This window comes from Xiphias gladius, chromosome 8 (genome assembly GCF_016859285.1).
Source record: "Xiphias gladius isolate SHS-SW01 ecotype Sanya breed wild chromosome 8, ASM1685928v1, whole genome shotgun sequence".
In the NCBI taxonomy this organism is placed as follows: Eukaryota; Metazoa; Chordata; class Actinopteri; order Istiophoriformes; family Xiphiidae; genus Xiphias; species Xiphias gladius.
Window position 1 is genome coordinate 18,364,494 of NC_053407.1, and position 24,081 is coordinate 18,388,574.

General features: G+C 38.7%; 3 protein-coding genes across 3 annotated transcripts; 1 reads left to right on the forward strand and 2 right to left on the reverse strand.

The window, feature by feature from the left end:
* Window positions 1-3,690: 3,690 nt before the first annotated feature.
* Window positions 3,691-8,969, reverse strand: ppcdc (phosphopantothenoylcysteine decarboxylase). Its single transcript, XM_040132892.1, has 5 exons — window positions 8,742-8,969; window positions 6,940-7,035; window positions 6,377-6,505; window positions 6,096-6,264; window positions 3,691-3,862 (listed from the first exon to the last, which is right to left on the reverse strand). Exons 1-5 carry the CDS (start codon window positions 8,883-8,885, stop codon window positions 3,789-3,791), a joined length of 612 nt encoding a protein of 203 aa, XP_039988826.1. The 5' UTR covers window positions 8,886-8,969; the 3' UTR covers window positions 3,691-3,788.
* Window positions 8,970-9,036: 67 nt separating this feature from the next.
* hacd3 (3-hydroxyacyl-CoA dehydratase 3) lies at window positions 9,037-13,770 on the forward strand. The gene is made up of 11 exons (XM_040132891.1): window positions 9,037-9,329; window positions 10,615-10,657; window positions 10,750-10,823; window positions 10,928-11,092; window positions 11,297-11,342; window positions 11,608-11,718; window positions 11,829-11,956; window positions 12,079-12,191; window positions 12,821-12,927; window positions 13,013-13,144; window positions 13,365-13,770. The coding sequence occupies exons 1-11, from the start codon at window positions 9,252-9,254 to the stop codon at window positions 13,439-13,441; spliced, it is 1,074 nt and encodes a 357-aa protein (XP_039988825.1). The 5' UTR covers window positions 9,037-9,251; the 3' UTR covers window positions 13,442-13,770.
* Window positions 13,771-13,890: 120 nt separating this feature from the next.
* ints14 (integrator complex subunit 14) lies at window positions 13,891-19,610 on the reverse strand. The gene is made up of 12 exons (XM_040132890.1): window positions 19,528-19,610; window positions 18,819-19,106; window positions 18,564-18,671; window positions 18,258-18,413; window positions 17,429-17,547; window positions 17,187-17,329; window positions 17,004-17,096; window positions 16,502-16,646; window positions 16,222-16,355; window positions 15,742-15,860; window positions 14,795-14,860; window positions 13,891-14,697 (listed from the first exon to the last, which is right to left on the reverse strand). Exons 2-12 carry the CDS (start codon window positions 19,038-19,040, stop codon window positions 14,464-14,466), a joined length of 1,539 nt encoding a protein of 512 aa, XP_039988824.1. The 5' UTR covers window positions 19,041-19,106; window positions 19,528-19,610; the 3' UTR covers window positions 13,891-14,463.
* Between the last annotated feature and the right edge of the window lie 4,471 nt (window positions 19,611-24,081).

The window sequence follows — 24,081 nt, forward strand, 5'->3', positions numbered from 1 at the left end:
TACCTTTCAAATGGAGTTAATTGCAAACTACCCTCAAACTAGATTATTTTTAAAGCTTTACAATGAGAAGTTTCTTTTACTTCCTCTTATTGAAGATGTGTTGCTTTTCCATGCCGGTTGTGTGGTTCTGTGACTATGGATGCCTCTTGTTCTTAGGTGTCTTGATCACAATGTGACGACCTGATTAAGTAAAGTTATGAATGTCTGATGGTAGCGAGCATGGACTTTAATCATTTTGAGCCCCTCCTTAAAGTTGAGGCTGGAATTATAATGACAATAATAATTAGTCCGAGACAATTAGTTGAGCTACTCATGGAATTTATTGTTGATTGTTATGTGATGAGCTGGTATGCTGCAGGGTCAGTCTCTTGTAGACTCGGTGCTTTATCATTTTGTATGTTTAGTTACGTTAGCCTTCATCTACAACAGTATTCATGTTAGAATTTGTGGCATTCACAACAAAAAACAAAGCTGAGTGTGGTAGTATTGTGTGACACTGCTCAGAAACGTCTTGAAGTAAACGTCCTTTGGAGAAAAGGAATTGAAGTGGCAGTAGAGTAAAGTAGTATGTTTAGTCTTGAAAAGGCAAACCTTTGATTAGTTCACACGGCCTCTGACTACCGCTTATCTGCAGTTTTGGTTATTTGACCGTAGTTGTGAGAACGTGGTGTTTATTCCCATTAGGTACACCTGCAGGCTGCACACTCCCCCACAGCGCTGTCAAGGCCGCAGTGATACTCCCCTCATTGGTGCGACTGATGTAATGTGCCTCTGGCTTCATTAACAGAATAACGCAGCGGCCAATAGCAGCAGGACAAGTTGTGGCTCAGGGAAGGATGCTTTTCATTTGGGGAGCCATTCACACGGCTCCATGTGCCGCAACCTCGTCGGATCAACAGTGAGACTGCCTCTGGTTATTTGCAAACCAAATTTCCCATTTCCTTTGGATTTAGTGGAGAGGGAAATAAACCAAGATAAAATATAACTACCTGGACAGCATGGAGAAAAAAAACCCCATAAGCAATACAAACCTCTACGTGTTGGTTATAAGGGAGGGATTCACTCTCACAGCGACAATGAAATAAAATTAATGAGTCACCAGCCATGCATGCGATCAGGAAGACTTTATGTTTTTTCAAGAGTGCCATAAAACAGTAAAAGGTGTATGACTACAAGAAAGAAGAATTTTAACGATCAACTTTATACTAACAGCACCAAAGTAGATAGTGCTTGTAAATGTGACACAAAAAAAAAATCTGTTATGCAGCTATGCTCTTGTCAACTCTTTTTGGTCTGTGGATGACAGTGTTTGAGTATTTATATCTTGAGCTCCGGTCTAAAAAGTGTGTGCCACTTGTCCTACATAATAATGTTGCAGTGGAAACATACCTCCAATATTACCACCTACAAGGCTCAGTTCCTCTCAGTGTTTGACAGGACAGTTGTTACGGTCTGCTTCTTCTCACTGATACAGTATAAACAAACCATTGTAGGGTTTGGTTCAACATTTCTCTCGTCTGTCCTCTCTTGACACAATCCAGACGGGTACGGTTCACTTTGATTGGAGATAGAGGGTTTTCCCAAAGATAAACATGTCTAACACTAATGTGAACCATGGGTCTCATCACTTTTCACCTTTGATGCTTTCAGTCATGGTAAAAAAGCATTTGGTAGAAAGCACTTCGGAAAATACATCTACCTCCCTTTCGTCTCTCTTTTGAAACATTTAAGCCAAAAATACTGCATGATCTTGTGTAGTTTATTAGATGATGATGATGATAATGTGAGGAGAATGAAGGAGACTCCGCTGACACCGTCTTGATTGCATATAAAGGTATATTACAAAGAAGTACAGCGTCAAGTCAAGCACCCGCAGGTCTGCTTGTGAGAGGGTGTGAAGCCAATGAACCACTCTGAAAAATCAGCCTTGTCCACCGACTTTTAAATAAGCACAGTTGTTTTCCTGAAAAACGTCACTAACATATGGCTTTAATTCCAAAGCATTATCTGGCTTATCAGACTGCCGGGCACCCCCCGAGGACCTTTGACCAAGGGCCTCTGACCTAAGGCCTCTGACCTACATATGTAACCATACACCTCACTTGTCTACTCGAACAAAATAAGAGTGAATGTTTGCTGGAATACGACTGCTACTAGTACCTAATACCTCACAGAGTGTGAGGCATCCGTACCGCAGCTGACAGTTTCATGTAACGTGTCTCGGCAGTAAAGCCAGTCTTTCAAAACTGCCTTGTGGGAAAAGACTTTCCACTGCTCACATAATTAACCCCATAGGCACCACGGCAGCCACTACTGACTCAAATAAGAAAATGTTGTTCACAGTAAACGTGATGTCTCGGTAAACACATGCATTTAATAATTGTCTTTTTTAAATTTCATAATGACCAGTTTGCTGAAGTAGACCTACGGTAATGTTGCTTTGAGGACAGTGAACATTCGTTTTCTCTGCCGATGAAACCTAATCTCATAATGTAATACAAAGCCACGTTTTTTGACCTTCATTTTGAGAGGCATTTTGCTATTGAGAAAAAAAAACAAAAAACCAACGGTTGAAAATTTAATTTGATTGAAAACAGTGTTTTTAATCCAAACTCCTTTCACCTTTTACCTTTGATACTGACAATATTTATCCCAGTCTGTTGTCAAAGACACAGAGGCAATGTAAGCTTGTCAGTGCTAACAGCCCTGGAATTACAATCACCTTTTTTAAGCACTTACAATATTTGAACCTCAACTAAGTTGCTATTTTGCCATTTTGTATTTTGTATTTCTAATTTGAAAAAACACAATAATATGCCCAGTAAAACCACCACTGTATTATTTTTTTACCTGCATTAATCCCAAAATAAACAGCAATAAACAGAAGCTTCCTCCTAGGAAGCCAGGTGGAGCACATCATTAATCAGGATTATCAAACTGTGTGTCCATTCAACCTCACTCTTTTCACGGAGTTGGAAGTTCAGTAAAGAAAGAGACAAAGAGGAAATGTGCAGTAAGCATTTGTCAGTGTTGGGGGGTGACAGACGATGCAGACACGGTTCAGCGTGGACGACCACAAGTATAGACAAAACAAATGTCAATGCGCGAACTGCGTTTTTCAGCTTATCCACATCAGCCAAATGACATGTCACCAATGAAATGCTGCTTTGTGACCAGAAATATACCAACACACATTTTAGTGTAATTTTGGGATAAATACGTCACTGCAGAAAAGGGGGAGGGGCTTAAGTGACAAATTCAGCTGATTTTGAATTCTTTGAGTTTGAATTCCCTCTCCAATAAGCCATCAATAATGTCCCTATGAGTGCATAATGAATAGATGATACATTTAAAAAACAGCATCAAACTGTTTAAAATTTGGCTCCAGTAACTGCTGGTGATGGCTAAAAAAGGTCCTGCAGATACTGTCTGATTATGCCACGGAGGTTGTACTTGGGTTGGGCCATACTAGGAATTTCATGAGGGCATCAAAGTCCCAATACAAATCGTAAAAGTTTGTGTTGTCCTTCCCTAACAGGTGCAACAAAACTTTTGAAAGAGTCAGAGTGATGCCAATTATTGACAGTCTGTATACACCCACACAATCCCATGAAGAGGAAAGGTAAACGTGACAGCAAGCATGTGAGTTTACCATGAGTGTGTGAGGCCTTGGAGGTTTGGACACAAAGTAATTTTGAAGACAAGTCATCATGTTTATGTTTATTTTTCACTGGTAATCTGGTGCCAGCTGACTGTACAATGCGACGTGACGTTCATGTTTTCTGAAATTAATCATCTGGTATCTGCAGATACTGTTTGACAACACTGACAATAGTCGAGACCTCTGCCATGGCGCCTTTACCTGCAACAAAGTGAAGAATTCATGATTCCACAAGCACATTCAGCAGGGAGGAATAAATGATCAGTCGGTGGCAGGCAATGATTCAAATGATCATGCAAGCCCTTGTGCATGTTCTCCACACTCACAAACACACCTAAATAAATATATTCTCTCCACATCCACAGGATTCTAAGTGTTTTGAACTCACCAGTGAATCATTGAGACAAACCACTGTCAGAAAGCTGACTCATTTGGTTATACTGATAATGCAACTTTAACACTTGCTGTTGCAACTGCTTCAAAGTCAAATATTTCCAGAATAGAGAATATATTAGGCTATGGCTTTGAGATTAGTATTTTAAATTTAAATTTAAACTTTTCTCATTATTACATTCTCTTTAAAACTTTATTTGAATGCTGTTCTGTATGATTTTGTTTAGAAGAATACTCTTTTTGCTACATTTGCAGTGGTTTGTGCATCTAAAAAAAGTCGTCACTAAAGTAATGTACCAAGGTCCCTCGAAAAAAAACAACTGATTTAGCAAAAGAATGCATCATTACACATACAGCAATATCAATCAACGTCTTGCACTAGATCATACTGAGTATTATGGTCTGAACGCACTACTGATCAGAAATATACTTAGCCATGCTAATGGTTGACATGCCATTGACATGTATCTGGCCTTCTATGTCAGGGATTATTTGAAGACAGAATCCTTGGTAGGTCTAAAAAGTGCAGTGAGCAGGTGGATATGCCCTCCCCTTCCCACACTGCCGACATTTTGCTGTTTCCTTTAATTCATGCAGTCTCCTGCTCAGTAGTGAAGTTTGCTCTAAAACTGGGGACATATACCCAGGAAGTGCTCTTTGTTAATACAGAAAGAAGAGTAAGCCTTGCTTTTGCTCATTTCACCACTCTCTGCAGTTGAGGAGTTTAAGTCTTTATTGGAACACTGCGGTGCTCGAATACTAGTGCTGGTACTTTGCTATGTGAAATGGTGATAGTCAGGCCCCACTACTTCCCCTTATCGAGTCTGAGGCTGCGTTGGTCTTTAGGGCATTTCCTTTAGTTCTGTGAAGTAAAGACATAGTTCAGTAGGGTCAGCTGCACTGTTTACCCTCTAAAAGGTACCCTTCTGCCTCACAACTTCCCCTTCCTCTCCTTCTCTGGGGGATCCTGAGTTGTTTCCAACGGCCAAATCCTGCCAATCTGTTCTGGGCCTGCCCTATGGTCTCCTCCCACTAGAATATGCCTGGAATATCTCCACAGAAAAGTCCTCTGGCCCAGATGCACAGGTGAGAACATGGTGCCTGGGCCTGCCAAAGTCCAAAACAATGTGGGGACCACTACTGTGTGGTTCCACCACCCACAATGATGGCCATAAGGATTGGGTGCAATGCCTGCCGAGTACCAGGTGAAGGCGGAGGCCTTGGCCTACTGAGTCTGGGTTATGGAAACAGGGGAGTATATATCTTGTGATGCACACACTTGTATGTAGCAGACCTTGAAGGAGACCTGAAAAGAGTTTTGGAATAAGCAGGGCAGACATTCAAAAACTTTCTTGTAGCATTTCTCTTGATATTGGAGCCACTTAAGAGTGCCCTAGACTGTATCTGTAACCACACCCAACAAAAATGTCATAATGTACTGACTCACCCTGGAGCACACTTCTACATCACTGCAGCAAGGTGAGAAGTTAAACCACAGGAGGAGGAGGATTTTTTGTTGCTCTTTAAAGCAACAGTGCGCTTACACATATGTAAACTTGCATCTGAAGCCTGTGTTTCGTACATTGATTGCTGCTATTCTAAAATAACCCATTTTGTGCAAAAATGGATATTTATCATGTTGCTATACAACTTTTGCCTATGTCATATTGCCTGTTTTACCAATTTACTCGCCTTAAGACAATTGATCTCATATAATTTACCCTGTACCGCTACACACTACTTGTCCACTCACTTTCAGCACCATTTCATGTACAGTATTTAGTTCATTTTCTGATCGATTTACATTTACAACTACTGCCAGAATTATTCATATAAGGTAAGAATTAGTTCTTACATAACCCACATACTTCAAAACCTTTAAGGTAATAATAAAATCCAAATTGTCACAGACTATAATGCAGATACAATCTATATAATGGAAATGTGAGTAATTAATGTATTCTAATTGTTATGGTCAAACCAACAAGTAAATATTGGTAGATATTTCATATATTAAGTTTTTCCTGGAATTAAAACCCACCTTCATCTCCACACACTAGCTTCTTAGCAATGCAGGGGATTTCTGCATAGCCAAACTCTTTCAGCCTGGATACCTGATGGGCTGTAATGGGATGCTGCCACATAGCTGTATTCATTGCAGGACAGAAGAGGAGAGGTCGGCTGGTATCCCAGGCTCTTACCACACACGTCTGTCATAACAAATAGATATCAACTTGGAAATAATTTCAGAGAAATCATGTAATAAATTATTATTTGCCATACAAATGTCTAGGTAATTAGATAAAAATTTAATTTTCTCACTAGCAGATTGTCACAAATGCCATTAGCAATCTTTCCAAGAGTATTGGCATCTAAGGGGGCGATGACAAGTAGGTCTGCCCAACGCCTTAGCTCAATGTGTAGCACAGGGTCAGATCTCTGCGTCCACATCTAGAACAGAGACATACTGTTAGGCACACAAGCAACAAGACGCTTACTTCTTCACTTCTTTTCTGGAATGCATGATACTTTAGACCAGGGTTTCTCAATGTTTCCTGACCCTTGACCATGTTTTTATGTTTCAAAATGCACATGAGGTCAGCAGCTGGAAAGCTGTCAATTGTCTACTTGATGACTCATGCTACGCTTAAATTCACTCAATGTGATTTAAAGTGTGGCATTAGTTTATGTTTTAATTTCAAGAGCATGAAGCAATCTTTGAAAGGTTTGTATGAAAATTATGATATACTGCACATCTGTTCAATTCAATATTTAATTAAAAATAGAAATGATTAAAATATAAATTTAAGAAATCTTTCACAATCGTCTGAGAAGACTCTCAGTTAACAATGGCTTACTAGAAAATTTGATAAAATCATTGTTACCTCCCACTCATCCTTGTCACTGTAGATTTTTACTGAAACCTCTGCAGGATTGTAGAAGTGCTTGGCATGCTCTGTAGTGACCACTCTTACATCCACCTAAACCATAAAACAAGACAGTGACATTCACAGGGATTAGAAGCATTTTTTAGTTTTACTACAGTGCTGATGAGTTGGAAAACTAAAAAGAGCGTTCCAAATGGCAAGTAACTGATCTTTGTCTTAGAGACCATTTTACTGGTCTTACACTTTAACATATTTAAGCAATTTTAACAGACTTGTGTGGTTAGATGTGCGCAATAACACTGGGCATCTAATTTTGACTGCAATAATATTTTTTTTTTACTGGAGTATGAGTTTCTTGACTACCAAGCCACAGTTTGAAAAGCTCTCACTCTCTCTCATCCTGGATTTTCCTTGCAAATGTTAAGGATGATTACAGAGCTATATCTCTCAGATTAGTTGTTGCCAGGAAAGATATCCCACTTTTCTCCCCTCACAAAAATAAAAGGCTGTCATTTAATTAGTTTTAAAGTAAACAGTGGCTATAGATGTTGAAAAACACTGGTGAATGGTCTACTGTAGTAATACGATCAATAATTACAGTGATTGATTGGTTCATATTATATACCCCTGCTCCCTGAAGCATCATTTTAATCCAAATGAGGCTGTGAAGTAGTAAAGGGTTTCATTTTCACTCAGATGGAACACATATTGTTAGTTGGACATGTTGGTCAGAACAAATATATCTGCGTACAGCGTGAGGCCTTAGCTATTACAGTTCAAAGGAATATAAAAGAATGTATTTGTATTCCTCTTTTATGACAAATGCATTGGTGCGTGTCATACTTTATCTCCCGTTCTGATACTTAATGTTTTCACTTCTCTGTTTAGTTTCCCCACTAACAGTTTCATTAATATGCAGTTTTTGCTAATTCTGGTCTGCTGAGTATACCGGAAACACAGTTCTGTTAGTTTAATTCCACTGCACTTAATGAGGCTTTAAATTAAAAAGACTATATCTAAGAGTAAAAAAACAGTACTGTAGCTGAAAAAAGAACTACAATAGCAAGATTGTGCTGCTGTGGTTTTATCGTTGCCTAACAGCTGCAACATCTCCATCTTGTGGTTAAGGTGAGCCCATGAGGGTTCTGCCAGACAGAGAAACAATAATGTTTAGAGCTGCATGGGCACACAAAGAACTGTGCAAAGGTTTTAGGCAATAAAATTAAAGTGGCGATGCTTTCAAAAATAATGCCAGGAATATCTTTTATTTATCAATTAACTTCATACAAACAGTAAAAAGAAAAGACCTAATCAAATCAGTATTTGGTGTGACCCTCCTTTGACTTTAAATCAGCACCAGTTCTCTCAGGTACATTTGCCACCGTTTTTCAAGGTACTTGACAGGTAAGTTGGTCCAAGCATCTTGGACAACATGCCACAGTTCTTCTGGGGATTGAGTGAGTCTCAGTCTCTTCTGTTTCTTCATTTAATCCCAGACTGACTCCATGATGTTGAGATCAGGGCTCTGTTGGGGCCAGACCATCTGTTGCAGGACTCCTTGTTGTTCTTGTTGTTGAAGATGGTTCTTTACATCTCTGGCTGTATGTTTGGGGTCGTTGTAGTGCTGCAGACCGAATTTGGGACCGATCAGACGCCTCCCTGACAGATAAGAATCTTAACATCTAAAGAGCCTAAAACTTCTGCACAGTACCATACTTGGTGTATAGGTAACAGACACGGACAGAAGAAATGGTAACTGAAAACAGGATTTGAATTAAAAGAAATACGAAGCAGCTCACCCCAGGGAGCTGAAGAAGCTGGGAGACCAAAAGAGGTAGTTTCAAGGCTGCAACGCTTCCAGTTACGCCAACAAGAACACGAAATGCCCCGCAGGATTTCACCAAATCGGTTTTTAAACAAGAAACATGGTTCTCTGTCTGCATATTAGCACATCTACCAGACGTGGTCGTCAGGCTGGATGTGCCGTGCTCCCCTAAACCGCCTCCACTTCACTACTTCCGTAAATATTCACAGCTGGCCAATCAGAGGAGACCACAACCAACGGCGCGACGGCGAGCACGTCGCTAGGTTGACGGCTGGTGAGCGCGCGCGTTGACAGAACATTCTGGGTATCTGCTGAAGACTTCCAGGTCAGTCAGCTAGCTAGCATGAAACGAAGGAAGTCCATTCAATGTCCGCCCGAAACACAGCTCTTTAACAAGGCTCTTTAAAAAACAAAGCAAAACAAAGCAAAACAAAGCAAAACAAAACGAAACGAACAAAAACCCAACAACAACAACAACGCAACAATGACCCTAACACCTCTCGTTTACTGGGCTCAACGCCATGAAGTCATTTACCTGCGAGTGGAGCTGACAGACGCTCAGGTGAGCTAACCAAAGTGTACAGAGCAGGACCCGCTGTGGTAACACAAACTGTCTGCACTCACTTTTCATCAGGGACTTTCTTTCGGGCAGCACTTTTAAACCGGTTACAGCACCATTTTATGCCTCTAAGGGTAAATATTAAGCAATGCAAATGAAGGCGGCATGTTCTTGTAAATGCCATACCGCTGGGTAGCTGTACAATTTGCATTTTGGATGATAAATAGGTGATAGTTGAACAAAGCCATCTATTAAGGCCTGCCATTATCTAGCAGCCGTGGTCCCACCAAACCTGTTCAGTGATTCCCTGAGTTAGTGGCGAGTAACATGGTTTTAAGATAATGTGCGTGTGTACTGTCAGTCACGCAAGTGGGGGTAGTGACAGGCATTGCTTAACCCAAAGATGTCAGTTCGTGCCAAAGTCCAGGCTGCAATGAGGACCACTGTAGGAGCCTAAATGCCGTTTATGGATGTTTGACTAATTAACCTGCATCATTTAAAGTTTATACTTAAAACAGAGTAATGGACATGGTTCATTTAGAAGGAACTGGGAAGAGTATTTACAGTATTTACAAGTTGATGTATTTACAGTTCATATCTACAGTAATGCAATTAGTTAACTGTTTGATTCCTTGCCCTGTGAATGTGTGTGGATAATTGAAAGTGTATAAAATCTAATTTATATTACATTTGTAACATTTGGGAATAGGTGACTATGATCAAGGCTTCCTAGTGATTGCGCATCAGTAGTTGCTTTTTGATACTCTGGGGAGAAGTGAGGTGGGGTTGTAATCTGTGGGCAGTCAGGCAAGTGGAGATTGGAGCCATGCAGTGTTTTTGTCTTGTTTAGAGCGTCAAGCTAAGGATTCATTAACTGGAAACCTACAACTACGCTCACTCCTGTCTAAATTTAGGCATTATAGTCATATAGTTTTTTTTTTTTTTTTTTATGGCACCATACATTGCTGTGCTGTTTATTATACAGCATACAGTGACATGAACAAGAGCTGATTCAGGGTGGAGACTGAAACAGCTCACTTGACAGTGACTCAGTTTCTTCAAGCAAGGAAATTATTCTGGCTGGTAATTAAATGACACTATTTTTGTTGGATAATAGATTGTTATTGTAACCTTAGCTTAATTGTTTTTTAGGTCTAACTCATTAGTCTTTTGAATGTTTCATTATTGTCTCTGTTCCGCGGTATAGCGCGCAGTACATAATATCATGCTTGAATTCTCACTCTGTAGCAGGAAGGAAGTTCATCATCCTTCTGTTTCTTTTTTGCAGAATATTGTCGTCCATGTACATGAAAACGTCCTTCAGTTTAGAGGTGACATATTATTCATGTTCATTTGACTATGTACTTTTTTTTTTTTTTTAAATGTGTGATTTGTGACACTGTATATTGTATTTTGTGTGTAGCCCAGGGCCATGGTGCAAAAGGACAAAATGAATATGAGTTCAAATTGGAGTTTCTTTCACCAGTAAAGCCAGAGGTATGTACCCAGTTAAAAAATTGGTTGTAGATATCTACTGTTTTTCCTTACTTATGATATCTAGTTTTGCTGAATGTGTTCATGAAAGGAATCTGTGTGCCCAGGTGAGCCACAAGTCAACACAGCGGCAAGTAAATATCACAGTGCGGAAAGAGCAGCGTGGCTGGTGGGAAAGGCTAACCGCAAAGGAGCGTAAACCTGTCTTCCTGGCACCTGACTTTGACCGCTGGCTGGACGAGTCAGACGCTGAGATGGAGATCCGTGAAAAGGTGAGATTAAAGTTGTGCCTTTAACTCAGTGGGAAATTTTCACAAACAACCATGTGCATTTGACAGCTTTTTTCTTATTGAATAGCATACTCATACGTAAAATACTGCAAAGTGTCAATATCTGAACTAAGATTGTAGAAATTGATACGATAGGCAAAGACTTAAAATTTGTACAAACCTGTTTTATTTTTTTACTATGAAAAGGAGGAGAAAAGGAACCGGCTGAAGGCTTCAAGGCATAAAGAGGAAGGTGAATGGAAAATCTTGACAATAGGAAATGTCTGTTTTAATTGGTGTTTTCTAATTGTGCTGCAAATTAAAATTATTATTACTGAACAGTAGAAAAATTGAAACTCACAAATTTCTTAATGCATGCCTGTTTATCTGAAGTCAAACAATTCAGTTTCTAGATTGTGTCGAAGTTTTTTTTTTTTTAATTGATTTTTTTCAGTTGTGGCTTTAGACTTTTGTCATATCTTTGTTCAAGCAAGTTCTTCTTCTTTGAAATGTTTCAGGGTTTGTCAGCCTGAAAACAGGATTTTTGTTTGTATACAACCTGGTGCAGTTCCTCGGTTTTTCCTGGATTTTTGTCAACATGACTGTGCGCCTCTTCATCTTTGGCGAGGGTTAGAAACTTTACCTCTACTGTAGCTTAAAATCTGTTTTTCCCTCACTGATCAGTTAATTCACCAAAATCTGGTCAAACCTATCATTTATAACACTGCCCTCATTTCAGATTCTCTCTACGACACATTTCACACTATATCGGATGTGATGTTCTTCTGCCAGATCCTGGCAGCAGTGGAGGTCCTCAACGCTGCTTTTGGTGTAGTCAGAACAGCTGTTGTTCCAACTCTTATACAGGTATGGGATGTTCCTTTGCCAGATTTACAGCTTCATGGGGTCACAGGTGTAGGGACAAGACATTCCTAGTATAAGTTCTTATTTATTATTAAGTGCTTTTGTTGCTTTTGTTCTTTTACTAGGTGGTTGGAAGGAATTTTATCCTCTTCATCATTTTTGGTAGTTTGGAGGAAATGCATCACCAGCCAGTTGTGTTCTTCGTTTTCTATCTGTGGAGCGCCATCGAGATTTTTAGGTAAATATGCATCTGCTTTGTCATCGTTCATGATTAACAGTCATGTAAATGGACTCTTCTGTATACAACCAATATTCTTTAAATCACACCAGAAATTCTCCAAATGGACAAACTTCGGCTACTGAATTGTGGACTTCCTTTTTATGTCATTTAGTTGTCAGTAAGATTTAGAGGTTTAAACAATACTGTAATTATATGAAATTTTTCTACTTTTAACTTGTATCAACTGTTGACACAAGCAGAATATTGTCAGTAAAACGGTATTATGTAAATCCACTGCAGCAGCATCACATCAAAAGTAACCACTGACTCAGCTTTAGCAACTGAAGTTTGAGATTCAATTTCAATTCAGTTTTATTTATATAGTGCCAAAATATAAAACAAGTTATCCCAGGGCACTTTTCATATAGAGCAGGTCTAGACCCGTAACTCTTTATTTATTTCTAGGTTGAGGTTTACCAAGCAGCAGATGGGTGCAGCAGTTTTTTAAGCATCAGCATACCAGCAGGTCATTTGGGCTACATTGCTGTAAGGATGGATTGATATTAATGCAACTTTGTGTTAGTTGATGAGCGACTCATCACGACTTGTGTTTCCTGCCTAAAACTAACACTAAGTTCCAATTTCAGGTATCCATTTTACATGCTGGGCTGTTTTAATACAGAGTGGAAAACCCTCACGTGGCTGCGGTACACAATCTGGATACCACTGTACCCATTAGGTGTTTTAGCTGAAGGTGAGCGTCTTCACTTCTCTTTGAATTAATTACAATTCTCCACATACAAATACTAAAATTTATCTCATCTCCCACTCTCATGTAGCTGTTGCTGTTATACAATCCATTCCCATCTTTTACGAGACCAAACTCTTCAGCATTCCTCTGCCGAAAGCCTTTGGCACCTTTATCAGCTTCTCTTACATCCTGCACGTTTATCTTGTTCTCATGTTTCTGGGTAAGTCTTTAGATAAAAAATTAATCATATGCAGTCACGACTGGAAGTATTTGGACAGTTACACATTTTTTTGTTCTTCAGGCGCTGAGCTTCAGTACATTCAATTTGAAATAAAACAATGGATACTATATTAAAGTGCAGCTCTCTCAAATCTCTCAACAAATATTATGTTCTAGTGTCAGCATTTTTGTTCTGATATCAACCTTTTGTCCCCCCCCAGGACTTTGTATCAACTTTCATCATCTCTATAAGCAGAGGAAGAGGCGTTTCCGTACCAAAAAGAGGAAGGCAATTTGAAATTCAGCACAAACAACAATCCACAAACACCTTCGCTGCCTGCTTATTTCTGTAGAATGTTTTCTTTTTGAAATGATCCTCACAAACCATGGTCCAGTCAAATCAGTAATGTTATGAAGAAGATATTTTCTTTTCCATAGCCCATTTGCGCTCACTAAAATTATTTCCTTTATGATCAACATGAGTATCCTAAAGATGATGCAATATTTCACTGTATTGACAGGCTCACTTACTGGTGATTGATTTCTCTTATATGAATTTTATAGATTAGTGGAGATCTGTAGCAGGACATAGACCTTGACATCCTGTATGATACTGTGTTTCTGTAATTTTTTTTTTCTCAATGCAGTGTTAATTTTGGTTGAATATGTTGCAACAAGCACTGATCAGGAAACCCTGCTGATGTCTTTTGATATACAGCAATTGGTGTATAAATGAAGAAAGCAACAACCTTGCCAACAAATACTGTATTTGCTATCATTCCAGATTTCTGAACCGTTCCACACACCTCAGGGAAAATTATACTATTGACTGCTTAAATACAGAGTACGTTTTGTCCCTCATGCTCACTGATAACCTGCTATGAAAGATTTTTATTTGTATCCCTTCCTCCCTCTGCTGTTTTAGTATTTTAACAGTCATCAAAATTTTTTAAGCAAAAAGTAATTTCCCTGGTTTCCTGTAAATGTGGCAGATATGTAATGTAATGTTATGTTATGTAATGTGGCGCACTGAATAAAAATGAAAATTAAATCTGGTCAATTTGTCAAAAAGATCCGACAAAGTAACATGTAAAAACACAAACAAAAAAAAATTTACATTTTACAAATACCTCATGATATACGTTTGTCACAGAGGAGTTTGAGTCATCCATCACCAATCATTTCTGCAAACACATACTTGAAGCAGCCCCTTGGATGAATTCTTTAAACGTCCAGCATACACCAAGTGCTGTCTCCCCATTGGTCCACACAGGCTGATGCTGCGAGATCTTAGTCCATTTTTACTCATTCAGATGTGGCTCAGCTTGAGAAGTCAGTGTGCATGGGGGCAATGTTGTGATCAAATGCAGCGTACTGGGAGTCACCAGTGCTGGCCAGTTTGAGCTGCTGTGCGGCGTGGGAGAGCTGGAACGCAGCATCAGGATGGGCCGAGTCGGGCAACAAAGTGCACTCTCTCTCCAGCAGGTCGGCCACTCCCTTCAGGAGCTCCCAGAAACCGAAAGCCAAGGCGGCCTTCCGCAGACGGTTGAGCTCCTGACAGATTAAAGTACAAAACATTAATTTAAATTATGAAAGCAACAGCGTAGTTCAGATGTATTTTCAAACCCGAGCAGTTCTTAGTCAAACCTACCTTATAGAAGGTCTGAGTTTTATCTGGTAATTTTCTTGCATTCCTCAGAATCTTCTGCACATCAGTCTGTAAAATGGCGAGCACAAATGACCCTCAAAATGTTTGTACTCAACATTGTCAAAGTCCCGAACTGAGGAATAATTTTTCAAGAACTCCTTCAAACTAAAAAAATGGTTAAGGCTCTAACTATATATATCTCACCAACAACACACACTCATGACACGGTCACACAATGTGGGATGGATGGTAGAGATGAGAGAGATTCCCATGTTATCGACTTGCGACTGTTCACCTCATCAGAACAGATTACAGAGTTAATTTTGTGAGGGTTAAAATGCTACGAATTTAAAATGTGACGCCATATCCATTCAGTTTGGGTGTAATTACATTTTACCACGGACTTTGGCTAATTTGAGGCATCCATATTTGTGATAAATGATTTCTGATAAATGCAAATACTGACCGGGACACTTGAATAGAATGCTCTTCCTATGACGACAAGTCAAAATGTCTGTGAAGAAAGCCTGCTGACTGAATGATTATATCTACAATATGTAATTAGTAATATATACCCCCTCTGTGTAATATCATGATAATAATAGTATCTCAGTATTTTCATATTATCTACATATAATTAATGTGTCAGTTAATTTGTCTTGTCCAGGCTGATTTCTATATCAGATTGGTTAATACTGTTAACTGTAATAAGTCCTAGCTGCAATGCATTAAGTGAACACTATCTCTCAACTTTCTCTGAATTACCATGGCGTCAACATCCCTCCCAAATGAACACAACCTGGGTATTATGGTGGCTTTTTCATTTTCTGAGAAGATATTTTGTCAGGCTCTTACAGCAGAATTAAAAGCTACTAAATTTGTCTTATTTTTGTCATTTCTCCAAAGACTTCAACAAACAACAGTGCTTTGATACAGGGATTTTACTCTACCTGTAGTCCACTGGCCTTTATCCACACAGTAACATTCTGGGCATAGCTTCGTTTGACCTGTGGCTGCACGGGAAAAGGACTTTTACTGTCATCCTCTCCATAGGGATTTTCGGCAGCCTCTGAAATACCAGAAAGGTCATGAAACATCAAAGTGAAGTCAGTTGACCCACTGCTTCACAATCAAAGCAGTTCAACTTTGTCATACAACTGTCTAAAAAACTGACTGCTTGAGTATGTACACATATGAGGAGGCCTTTAGTATTTAGGAATAAACCGTCATGTACCTGTACATAGGTTCATGTGTCCTACGATACATGAAAATGCATTTTCACAATATCCAAAAAATACTCTTAAAATGATGCCTTCAGGAATGAGCAAAGTTTATGAACAGTAAATGCTAAACAGACTCCTTAGAAGTTTGCTGTGAATATGCAGAAAAGTTGCCGCTTGCTTGTCTGACAAAAGTCTGTGACAGGTTACCTGAGATTGGTCCCAAATGTGAGATCTTGCCCAGCCAGGGCAGAGGCTCTGGACCAGGTTCAAACAGAGACATCATCAGATTTGATTTCTTCTTACTGTCTGCTTGCGAGTACAGCATACCGTACCAATCTGGCCTGAGGAAAAAAAGAAAAAAGCAAACTAAATTTAGGCTATTTGTTCATAAAATGTATGAACTCATTTTAATATGCAGGTGTCTTGATATTTAAAGGCACTAAATTCTTTCCATGTGTTAAATATAAACAGCTTTGTTGAATCTCACCCCAGCTGGACCAGTGCCACCATGCCCTCAACTTTAAGACTACCATGTAAAAGCACACAAAAGTTTGGGCTTTTGCCTGCCATCTGACTGGCAGAGGGTTCCTCCTCGAGCTCATCTGTGGCTCCTGTGCCAATTTCATCCACCTCTGAAATCAAGTACAAATAAAATGCATGGAAATTGGTATACTAAGCTCATTGATTTTGGTGTCTGTATTTTAAAAAATGATGAGTTTACATTAAATATGAAAGGAAGAAGTCAGAAAAAAATCAAATATTTGTGCAAAAATAGGGTTTTAAAAACATTGATTGCATCACAAACACTATTTTAACAATTTATTGACTTTTTAAATCAGTTTAAAACAATTTGCTCCTTTAAAGAAAATCTGTATCTTTTCTGTGAAAGTCAGTTAAACCAAAAGCAATGAGCCATGATATACAGCTGTTTTTTCTATGAATGTTTAGTTTTTCTTTAAAACAATACGACAAAAAATTTCAACACTAACCTTTGTTTACGGCAATAGGCAGTACCAAGTGTCTGGATATAACAGGAGGACTGGAAATATCAGCAATTTCGATGAAGCCCACAATTTCCAAATCTGAAACATGCATAAAAGAATAAAGATTTGTCTGAATAGAAAGTAATTCTAATTAAACTGTTTATCAATGACTTTGAAGCCAGCCGGTACCTGTACTGACTGTTCGGGGCATGGGCTCCACCTCTTCATCCACCACGATAGGCTCAGGTCGGGGGAACACCTGAACGTCTGAGGACAGGTTCCCACAGTGCAGGACCGCATGGAAAGGAGAGTATGCGTGATCAATCAGCCTCCTGTAGACATACAAAGATGTAAAATGGTACAAAAGGTGCCTTAGTTAACATATAAAAAATGATGAGAAATTACAGTTATTTCCCCAGTAACAGTCATACCCAAACATGGCCTGTACACTCTTCATGCAAAGTGGTCCCTCCATAGTGAAGATCTGTCCGTCCCCTCCACTGAGACAAAGTAGTTCCTCCAAGTTGTCCATGGCGTCAGTCATCTGTAACTGCAATTACACAAGACAGGGGGTCGCATTTGGTACAGCTATGAAATCTACTGCAAGATGCCAAAATAATACATGGATGCAAGTTACGGTGCACATTAGACAAACCTGATGGCACCTGACACAAATGACATGCTCAAGGCTCCTTTAAGACTGCATAAAACACTCAGACTTTTTGATTCAATACAAATAATGTGTTGATAGAGAAGTACTGGAGGAATAAAAAAAACAATTATCAAAAAAATTTCTCCCAAGGTAACATATTGGCTGCTTTAATGATTAGGTCACCTTAACTACTTCACCATTCAAACCCCTGTATTGACACATATTCTTATTTACAATCAACAAATAACTCTCTCAAAGAACTCTAGTAGGATCTGCAGACGCTCCTGTCTTTTGGAGTTAATACTTACATCCCAATTCAGAGAAGGAGACATGAACAACTCCAACAACATGGACAACTCAGCTACAACAGTAAAACAGATGACCCATAACCCACTGTAGATTCTGGGAGTCACTGTCATATTACAGTCATTGACATTTCATGAACACAATAGGATCGCCTTTGATCCTATTTATGACCAGCTGCTTCTGGTTGCATGGTTTCTGATAAAATATCCCTCTTGGTATTAAGCTGACTGAGTTGAGATAAAGATGCAAGTAAATAGAAATGAACAGTTGAACAGGCAGCCAAAAAAAAGGTGAATCTGTACCTCCTCTGCATTGGCTACACACATGATGAACAGTTTGGTAGGGAAAGGGAAAGGGAGCGGGAACTTCTTGTCATCCCCGCGCTGCTTCAGTGTTTGGAGGGAGTGACGTAGAGAACCCTTCCCGATACCAAGAGATCCGTCAGTAACCAGAATCACCTATAGGACATGAGAGGGAGGAATATAAGCATAACCCTATATAACTATGCAACAACTATGCAGAGATAGCTGAAACTGACTATTTTTCCACACCTCAGCTTTCTTGAATCAAGAATAAATTCAGAGGTGTGATGATACTAACAACAATACCTGACAGGGACAGGCGCTGCCCCACTCCTGTTGTACTACGTTACTAACTCCGTGAAGAGCTGATTCAACACAGGTCTTGTCATAGTCTTCCAGGTTGCTCAGAGCCTCCTGTGCAGAAAATATGATATTTTAGATAAACTCTTAAAACTCTCCTCCTAAGTCTTCTTCTCTTGAGGTCAAACTCAGGCAATGCCTCGGGAGAGGGAAACATGCTTTGACTTTTCCTTCCGACTTATCACATGGGGCTCACTTTACCTGTAATGCATTGTAATCTCTGGTGAAAGGCACCAAGAGCTCCCAGAGGGAAGAAAAGGCCATCAGGGCCGTGAACTCCAAACGGTAGTTTGAGGCCATGTGTTCAAACAACATATTGAGTCCGTGGACAGCCAGGTTCTTCCTCTGAAACTCCTCGCTGCCATCCAGTGACACCGGCCGTGTCATGGACAGGGACACGTCCATCACGACCACGGTAGGCATGGCTCGCCGGCTTATATAGACTCACAATAATGCAGTGGACTTACAGTACCCTCCAGCGTGCTCCCACTGAAGGCAAAGACAGAAAAGGATGAGATTTGTGAGAACACGGGCAGAAACTTGGCGTTTAATAGCATCTCCTCCTGTCTATGGAGGGCATGTCAAAAGGACCTTTTGTCAGTTATTTCGCTTATTACGCGACAGTGGCTGTATTAATGTAAGCTCCAGTATCGGGGTTTACACTGGCGTTAGCTAACATCAAACAACAAACCTTTAACGACGTTAGAAGCTAAAAATGAAAGGACATGTCACAGCAGAGGACTGTTAGCTAATGTAGGCTAAATTAGGCTAGCATCCTGCAACACAACGCCGGAAGACTGTAGAAACATCCAGGTTACTATTTAACGAATGTGATAAGATAACTATCCATAAAATGAATACTTAGTATGCTGATAAATAAATAAATACACAAACAAACATATATACATGCCATTCAATGTTTCGCTCGCCATCCAGTGTTTGTGTTAGAGTGTGCATCACAATTTCCGTCCGGGTGAAACCAGTGTACTTTTTATCACATAGTTCCTGTCTGAGGAAATTTTCATATTTCTCTGCTGAAAAATCTATATAAAAATGAGAAGGAAAAACCTTAATCATTTCAACAATACGGCTATTGGTTTATGTACATTATAAATTTAAGGCGAAAGTTTGGATGTCAGCTCAAATTGAGATGCGTAAGAAAAAAAAACGGACTGATGGTCAGGAGAAGTTGCTTTGTGGCATAAACTGCACGACTTTTAAAAATAATGCGAGAGAAATGTTCTTCACAAGAATAAAATCTTTTGTGCCCGGAGTTCGCAATTAGCCGTTGTTTTGCATCTATCGACGCGGTTAGAAACCTGGTTTTCAATAACTTGGTGCGTAGTTTTTCATAGAAACTGGTGGAGGATGTACCGCCTTTTTAAAGGTAAGAATATGCTGTAACTGGGTGTTCATGGCTGTTAAATGAATATTGTAAACGTCTGTCAGGCTGCATTGACCAATGCTTGGGTGATCAGTTTAAGTGTGAGAATGAGACACTGTCATAATCCTCTTAAGACTTAAGGTATGATGCATATGGTGAAGACTTTTCCAGCGTCCCACAACTCTGCTTTTTGAGATTTTCGGTAAGCCTGCATCTGTGTTTAGAAATGCAAAGGTTTTTTTGTTGGTATTGTATTGTATTGCACTGTCTGAATACAATTGAGCTGCTCCCCCATCTTTCTAAATGTAATTTTTTTCTCGGCTTTATCTTTCGTCTCAGCTTTGCCTTTCATTTTTGAAACAGATCAAGCTGCTGTACTTTTTATGATTCTTCAACTCCATGCTCTGCTAGTCAGAAAGAAAGCTGGATCACTGTCCACTGATGCAGCTTTTTTTTTTGTGTGTGTTTGTGTGTGTGTGTGTGTGTGTGTGTGTGTGTGTGTGTGTGTGTGTGTGTGTGTGTGTGAGTGTGTGTGTTTTTTTTTTGTAGACAATACAAGTGCTTCTGTGGGGGAAAATGTATTGCACAACAGGGAAGAGACTGCAGCTGAGCCGGGTTCTGCTTTTCCTCTGTACCCTCTACCAGCTGACCATCAGTGCCAGACTGCAGGAGCCTTTGCCAAAAAAAGGCTTAAATGTTTTGTGTATGTTTATGCATATGCTCATGAAATCACTTATTTTTCTGTATATGCTTTCTCATTTTTGGCAATTACTCCTTGATTTGTACGTGAACAGAACAAATTATTACTACTTAAATGCAAACATTTACTGTATCCAAACACATTAACACCTACTTCTGCATCTACTTTTGCATCAACATACACGCCAGAACTGTAACATTCAGGATTAGCCAATAGGAATGCTAGATGTGAGTCAGCTGGTCTCTGCTCATTCAGAACACCATGTGCCCCCTGGGCTGCAGAAAAGTTCGTATTGCTGCACCAGTAAAGAAAGATAATTTACTGGGCTCCACGCAGAACTATTTGTCTCTTCCCTTCATAAACCTGTCGCAACGTTGCCTACTCCCAAGGTCTGTGATGCAAACTTGAATGACCTGAAATGTAGTAACAGTTTAAATTAGACATTTTTGGTCATTTTCATTATTCTGCTTTCTAAGATGTCAATGTCAGAACAAAAAATCTGACTCAACATAAGATTTTATGTAATATTTATTCAGTAAATTTTATTTACATCAATAAATATTGTCTTTATCAAGAAATAACCTAGATACTCGCTGGATTTTATTAATCCAAGTAATTAATTAATCATTTTACTGGTTCATATGCACGTGACTAACAAACACTCCTCTTAAACTTAGCTGTATACTCATTGTAGACACATTTTGTCTCATGTACATATATACATGTATATTTAAACATATACATAGACACATCCATATATATTTTAATTTGTATAATCCATTTACATTTGCCTTTCTCATCTCATTTCTTTTTTCTTTTTCTACGGTATATACTCACGCCTGATATCTCTACCACAATTGTTCACTTTCTTGCTTTGTATATTGTTTTTTCTTGTATGTTTTCTTTATTTGCGTCATTTTTATTAAATCATTATATTTCTTAATAAAAGCCCAGAAGAAAAGAAATGAAAAAGATCATGTTTTTCCTGGCTAATGGTCACATTAAAACCTCTGTTGTGTCTTATTTACTTTTAAGAACATTACAAAATCTTACATAATATACAGTACATCTGACAACGCTTACATTTCAAGATTTGTAGTGTCCCCAACTACATATTGGTCAAAATTAATCCGATTGAAATCTATTCAATTTTATTTTTATGGTGCCAAATCATGAAAAGGGTTATCACAGATCACTTTTCATATATAGCAGGTCTAGACTGTACTCGTAATAGTTATATTTACAGAGACCCAACATTCCCCCATGTGAAAGCACTTGGCGACAGCTGCAAGGAAAAACTCCCTTTTACAAGGTAAAAACCTTGAACAGACACCTTGAAGAAGACACAATGAAATATTTGTTGTATTGCTGTCCATACACAACAACCTTCTGAAAGAAGGCGGAGAATTATTTTGTTCATCAAACAAATTAAATACAGTTAAAGTAGAGGTTAAGAATATTAATAGTATATGATATTTTATACTATGAAAAACAACGAGGAGAAAATACAACTAACTGTTAACTTACTAATTGTACTATGTTTTCCACATCTCTCCCATCTTCTGAATTCTTTATTACTGAATTTTAAAAGTCTATGAAAGGTTATTAATAGACTTGTGTAAATATCAGTTTCAAGAGTTATTTTAAAAAATCTGAGTAAGATAACTATGCCATTTACACTGTGTTTAATTTTTCATTCATATTATTTATTTTCAATGTGATCTTACTATTGGTATTTTATCTTGTGTTTTTTTCATTGACATGTGCACATGTTTATTTATTTAATGTATAATATATGCATTCTGTATTTCAATATTTTTTATTTTATAACGATGCAGTGTACCTATGATTTAGGATGCTCTGTGGCCCTTGTTCTGCGTCAGGTGTACCAATAAAGCTGGAGAAAAACAGCACCACCTAGAGGACAAAAATAGAGGTACATAAATAAACATAACCCTATGTAACAACATGCATGAGTAGCTGATATCAAAAAGTAAGGTATATTTCTGTTTACACTCCATTTTAATTATATAGCTAACAGTATTACTATTGTTATATTTCATTGTATTTTTGACTTATCTGACAACCTTTAACAGTATTTCGACACTTTAGCTCACCAGATATACCATCTGGAGCTGCAAGGTGTAAGATTTCAGTCGTGCATTTTTGATCAAACATTGGAATTTATATTGATTTTTGGAAAAGGAAAATGAATAGAAAAGAATGGAAATGATGGGGGGAATGATTATAACTGGACAAGAACAGTTGGAAAAGCTTCACAAACTCAATTGTGAAATCTATATAAAAAATTAATATTAACTTTCAGGCCGAAGTTAAGGTGGGTTAAGGTAGTAAGCGGACAGTATTACGTCCGATATCGCTTCCAAAGCTAAGCCCCTCCCCCGAACAGCGATTGCTTAGCAATCATAGCTTAGCAACCGTAACTAGGCACAGCACACCCGTCAAGCTGTGCGTTTCTCTGTGGTAAAAAGAGGCCGCGCTACACAATGTTAGATTTAGAGGAGCTTATTTGGAAAAGAAGTGCAAGGAATGGAATAAACACAGTTTGTCTGCTGTCACGTCATCCACAAATGTTATGTCCGGGAAACTGGCTTACGACATACGGTAGCAAACTTCGTTATTTTGTGGGGTTGCAGGTTGCGTTAAAAAAAAAAAAGAAAAAAAAAAAAAAAAGCTCCGTTCCCGATAGCACATCCCAGGTATGACACTGTGAAATCTGCTCCTATGACTAAACAGTTACCATCGAATTAACGGTTAAAAAAGAAAAGATTATTCCTGTGACAAAGTTGATTGCTACAAGCAACAGGACGAGCGTTTGTTAACTAGGTTAGCTAGGTTACATTGCTCCAAATATCCCTGCAGGACAGGATGAAAAGTGTGAGTTTAGGTTTTACACTGAGGTTATTTTAGGCCCAAGAACGACAATTAAAGATGTTCAAAGATAACACGTATTGTAAGGACAACTTCCCCAGACTAATGGCGCCTTTCAATTGTTCTTACGCCATCAGTTTGAACTGTAATGTGCACCACCACTTCCGTCCGCCACCTCAGTTCACCTATAATAAATAAATCTTATGTGATAAATACTTTACATGGGAAATTTCATTTTCCCTAGGATAAAAATTAAAAAAAAAAAAAAAAAACTACAAGGAAAATTTCATCAATAATGCTTTTGGCTCATGCACATTGTACATTATGGACTAGATTTTCAGGTTAGCCATTCCTATTCAAATTGTGATATTTGTTTAAAAATAGTTTTTATACTATAGTTATGCAACATAATAGCATTAGACCAAAGCACGAATTTTATTTTGCTTTCAATTAAATATTGCTATGATAGGCTCACGATAAAGTGAGAG

Coding starts and splice junctions, on each gene's coding strand:
- ppcdc (XM_040132892.1), bottom strand. CDS start 8,885: ATGCAGACAGAGAACCATGTTTCTTGTTTAAAAACCGATTTGGTGAAA. Junction 6,506..6,939: donor GTGACAAGGATGAGTGGGAG/GTAACAATGATT, acceptor TCTCTGTTCTAG/ATGTGGACGCAGAGATCTGA. Junction 3,863..6,095: donor GCTAGTGTGTGGAGATGAAG/GTGGGTTTTAAT, acceptor ACTTTGTTGCAG/GTAAAGGCGCCATGGCAGAG.
- hacd3 (XM_040132891.1), top strand. CDS start 9,252: ATGACCCTAACACCTCTCGTTTACTGGGCTCAACGCCATGAAGTCATT. Junction 11,719..11,828: donor CCTCTTCATCTTTGGCGAGG/GTTAGAAACTTT, acceptor CCCTCATTTCAG/ATTCTCTCTACGACACATTT. Junction 11,957..12,078: donor TTGTTCCAACTCTTATACAG/GTATGGGATGTT, acceptor TTCTTTTACTAG/GTGGTTGGAAGGAATTTTAT.
- ints14 (XM_040132890.1), bottom strand. CDS start 19,040: ATGCCTACCGTGGTCGTGATGGACGTGTCCCTGTCCATGACACGGCCG. Junction 16,647..17,003: donor GCCTATTGCCGTAAACAAAG/GTTAGTGTTGAA, acceptor ACTTGATTTCAG/AGGTGGATGAAATTGGCACA. Junction 15,861..16,221: donor ACATTTGGGACCAATCTCAG/GTAACCTGTCAC, acceptor CTGGTATTTCAG/AGGCTGCCGAAAATCCCTAT.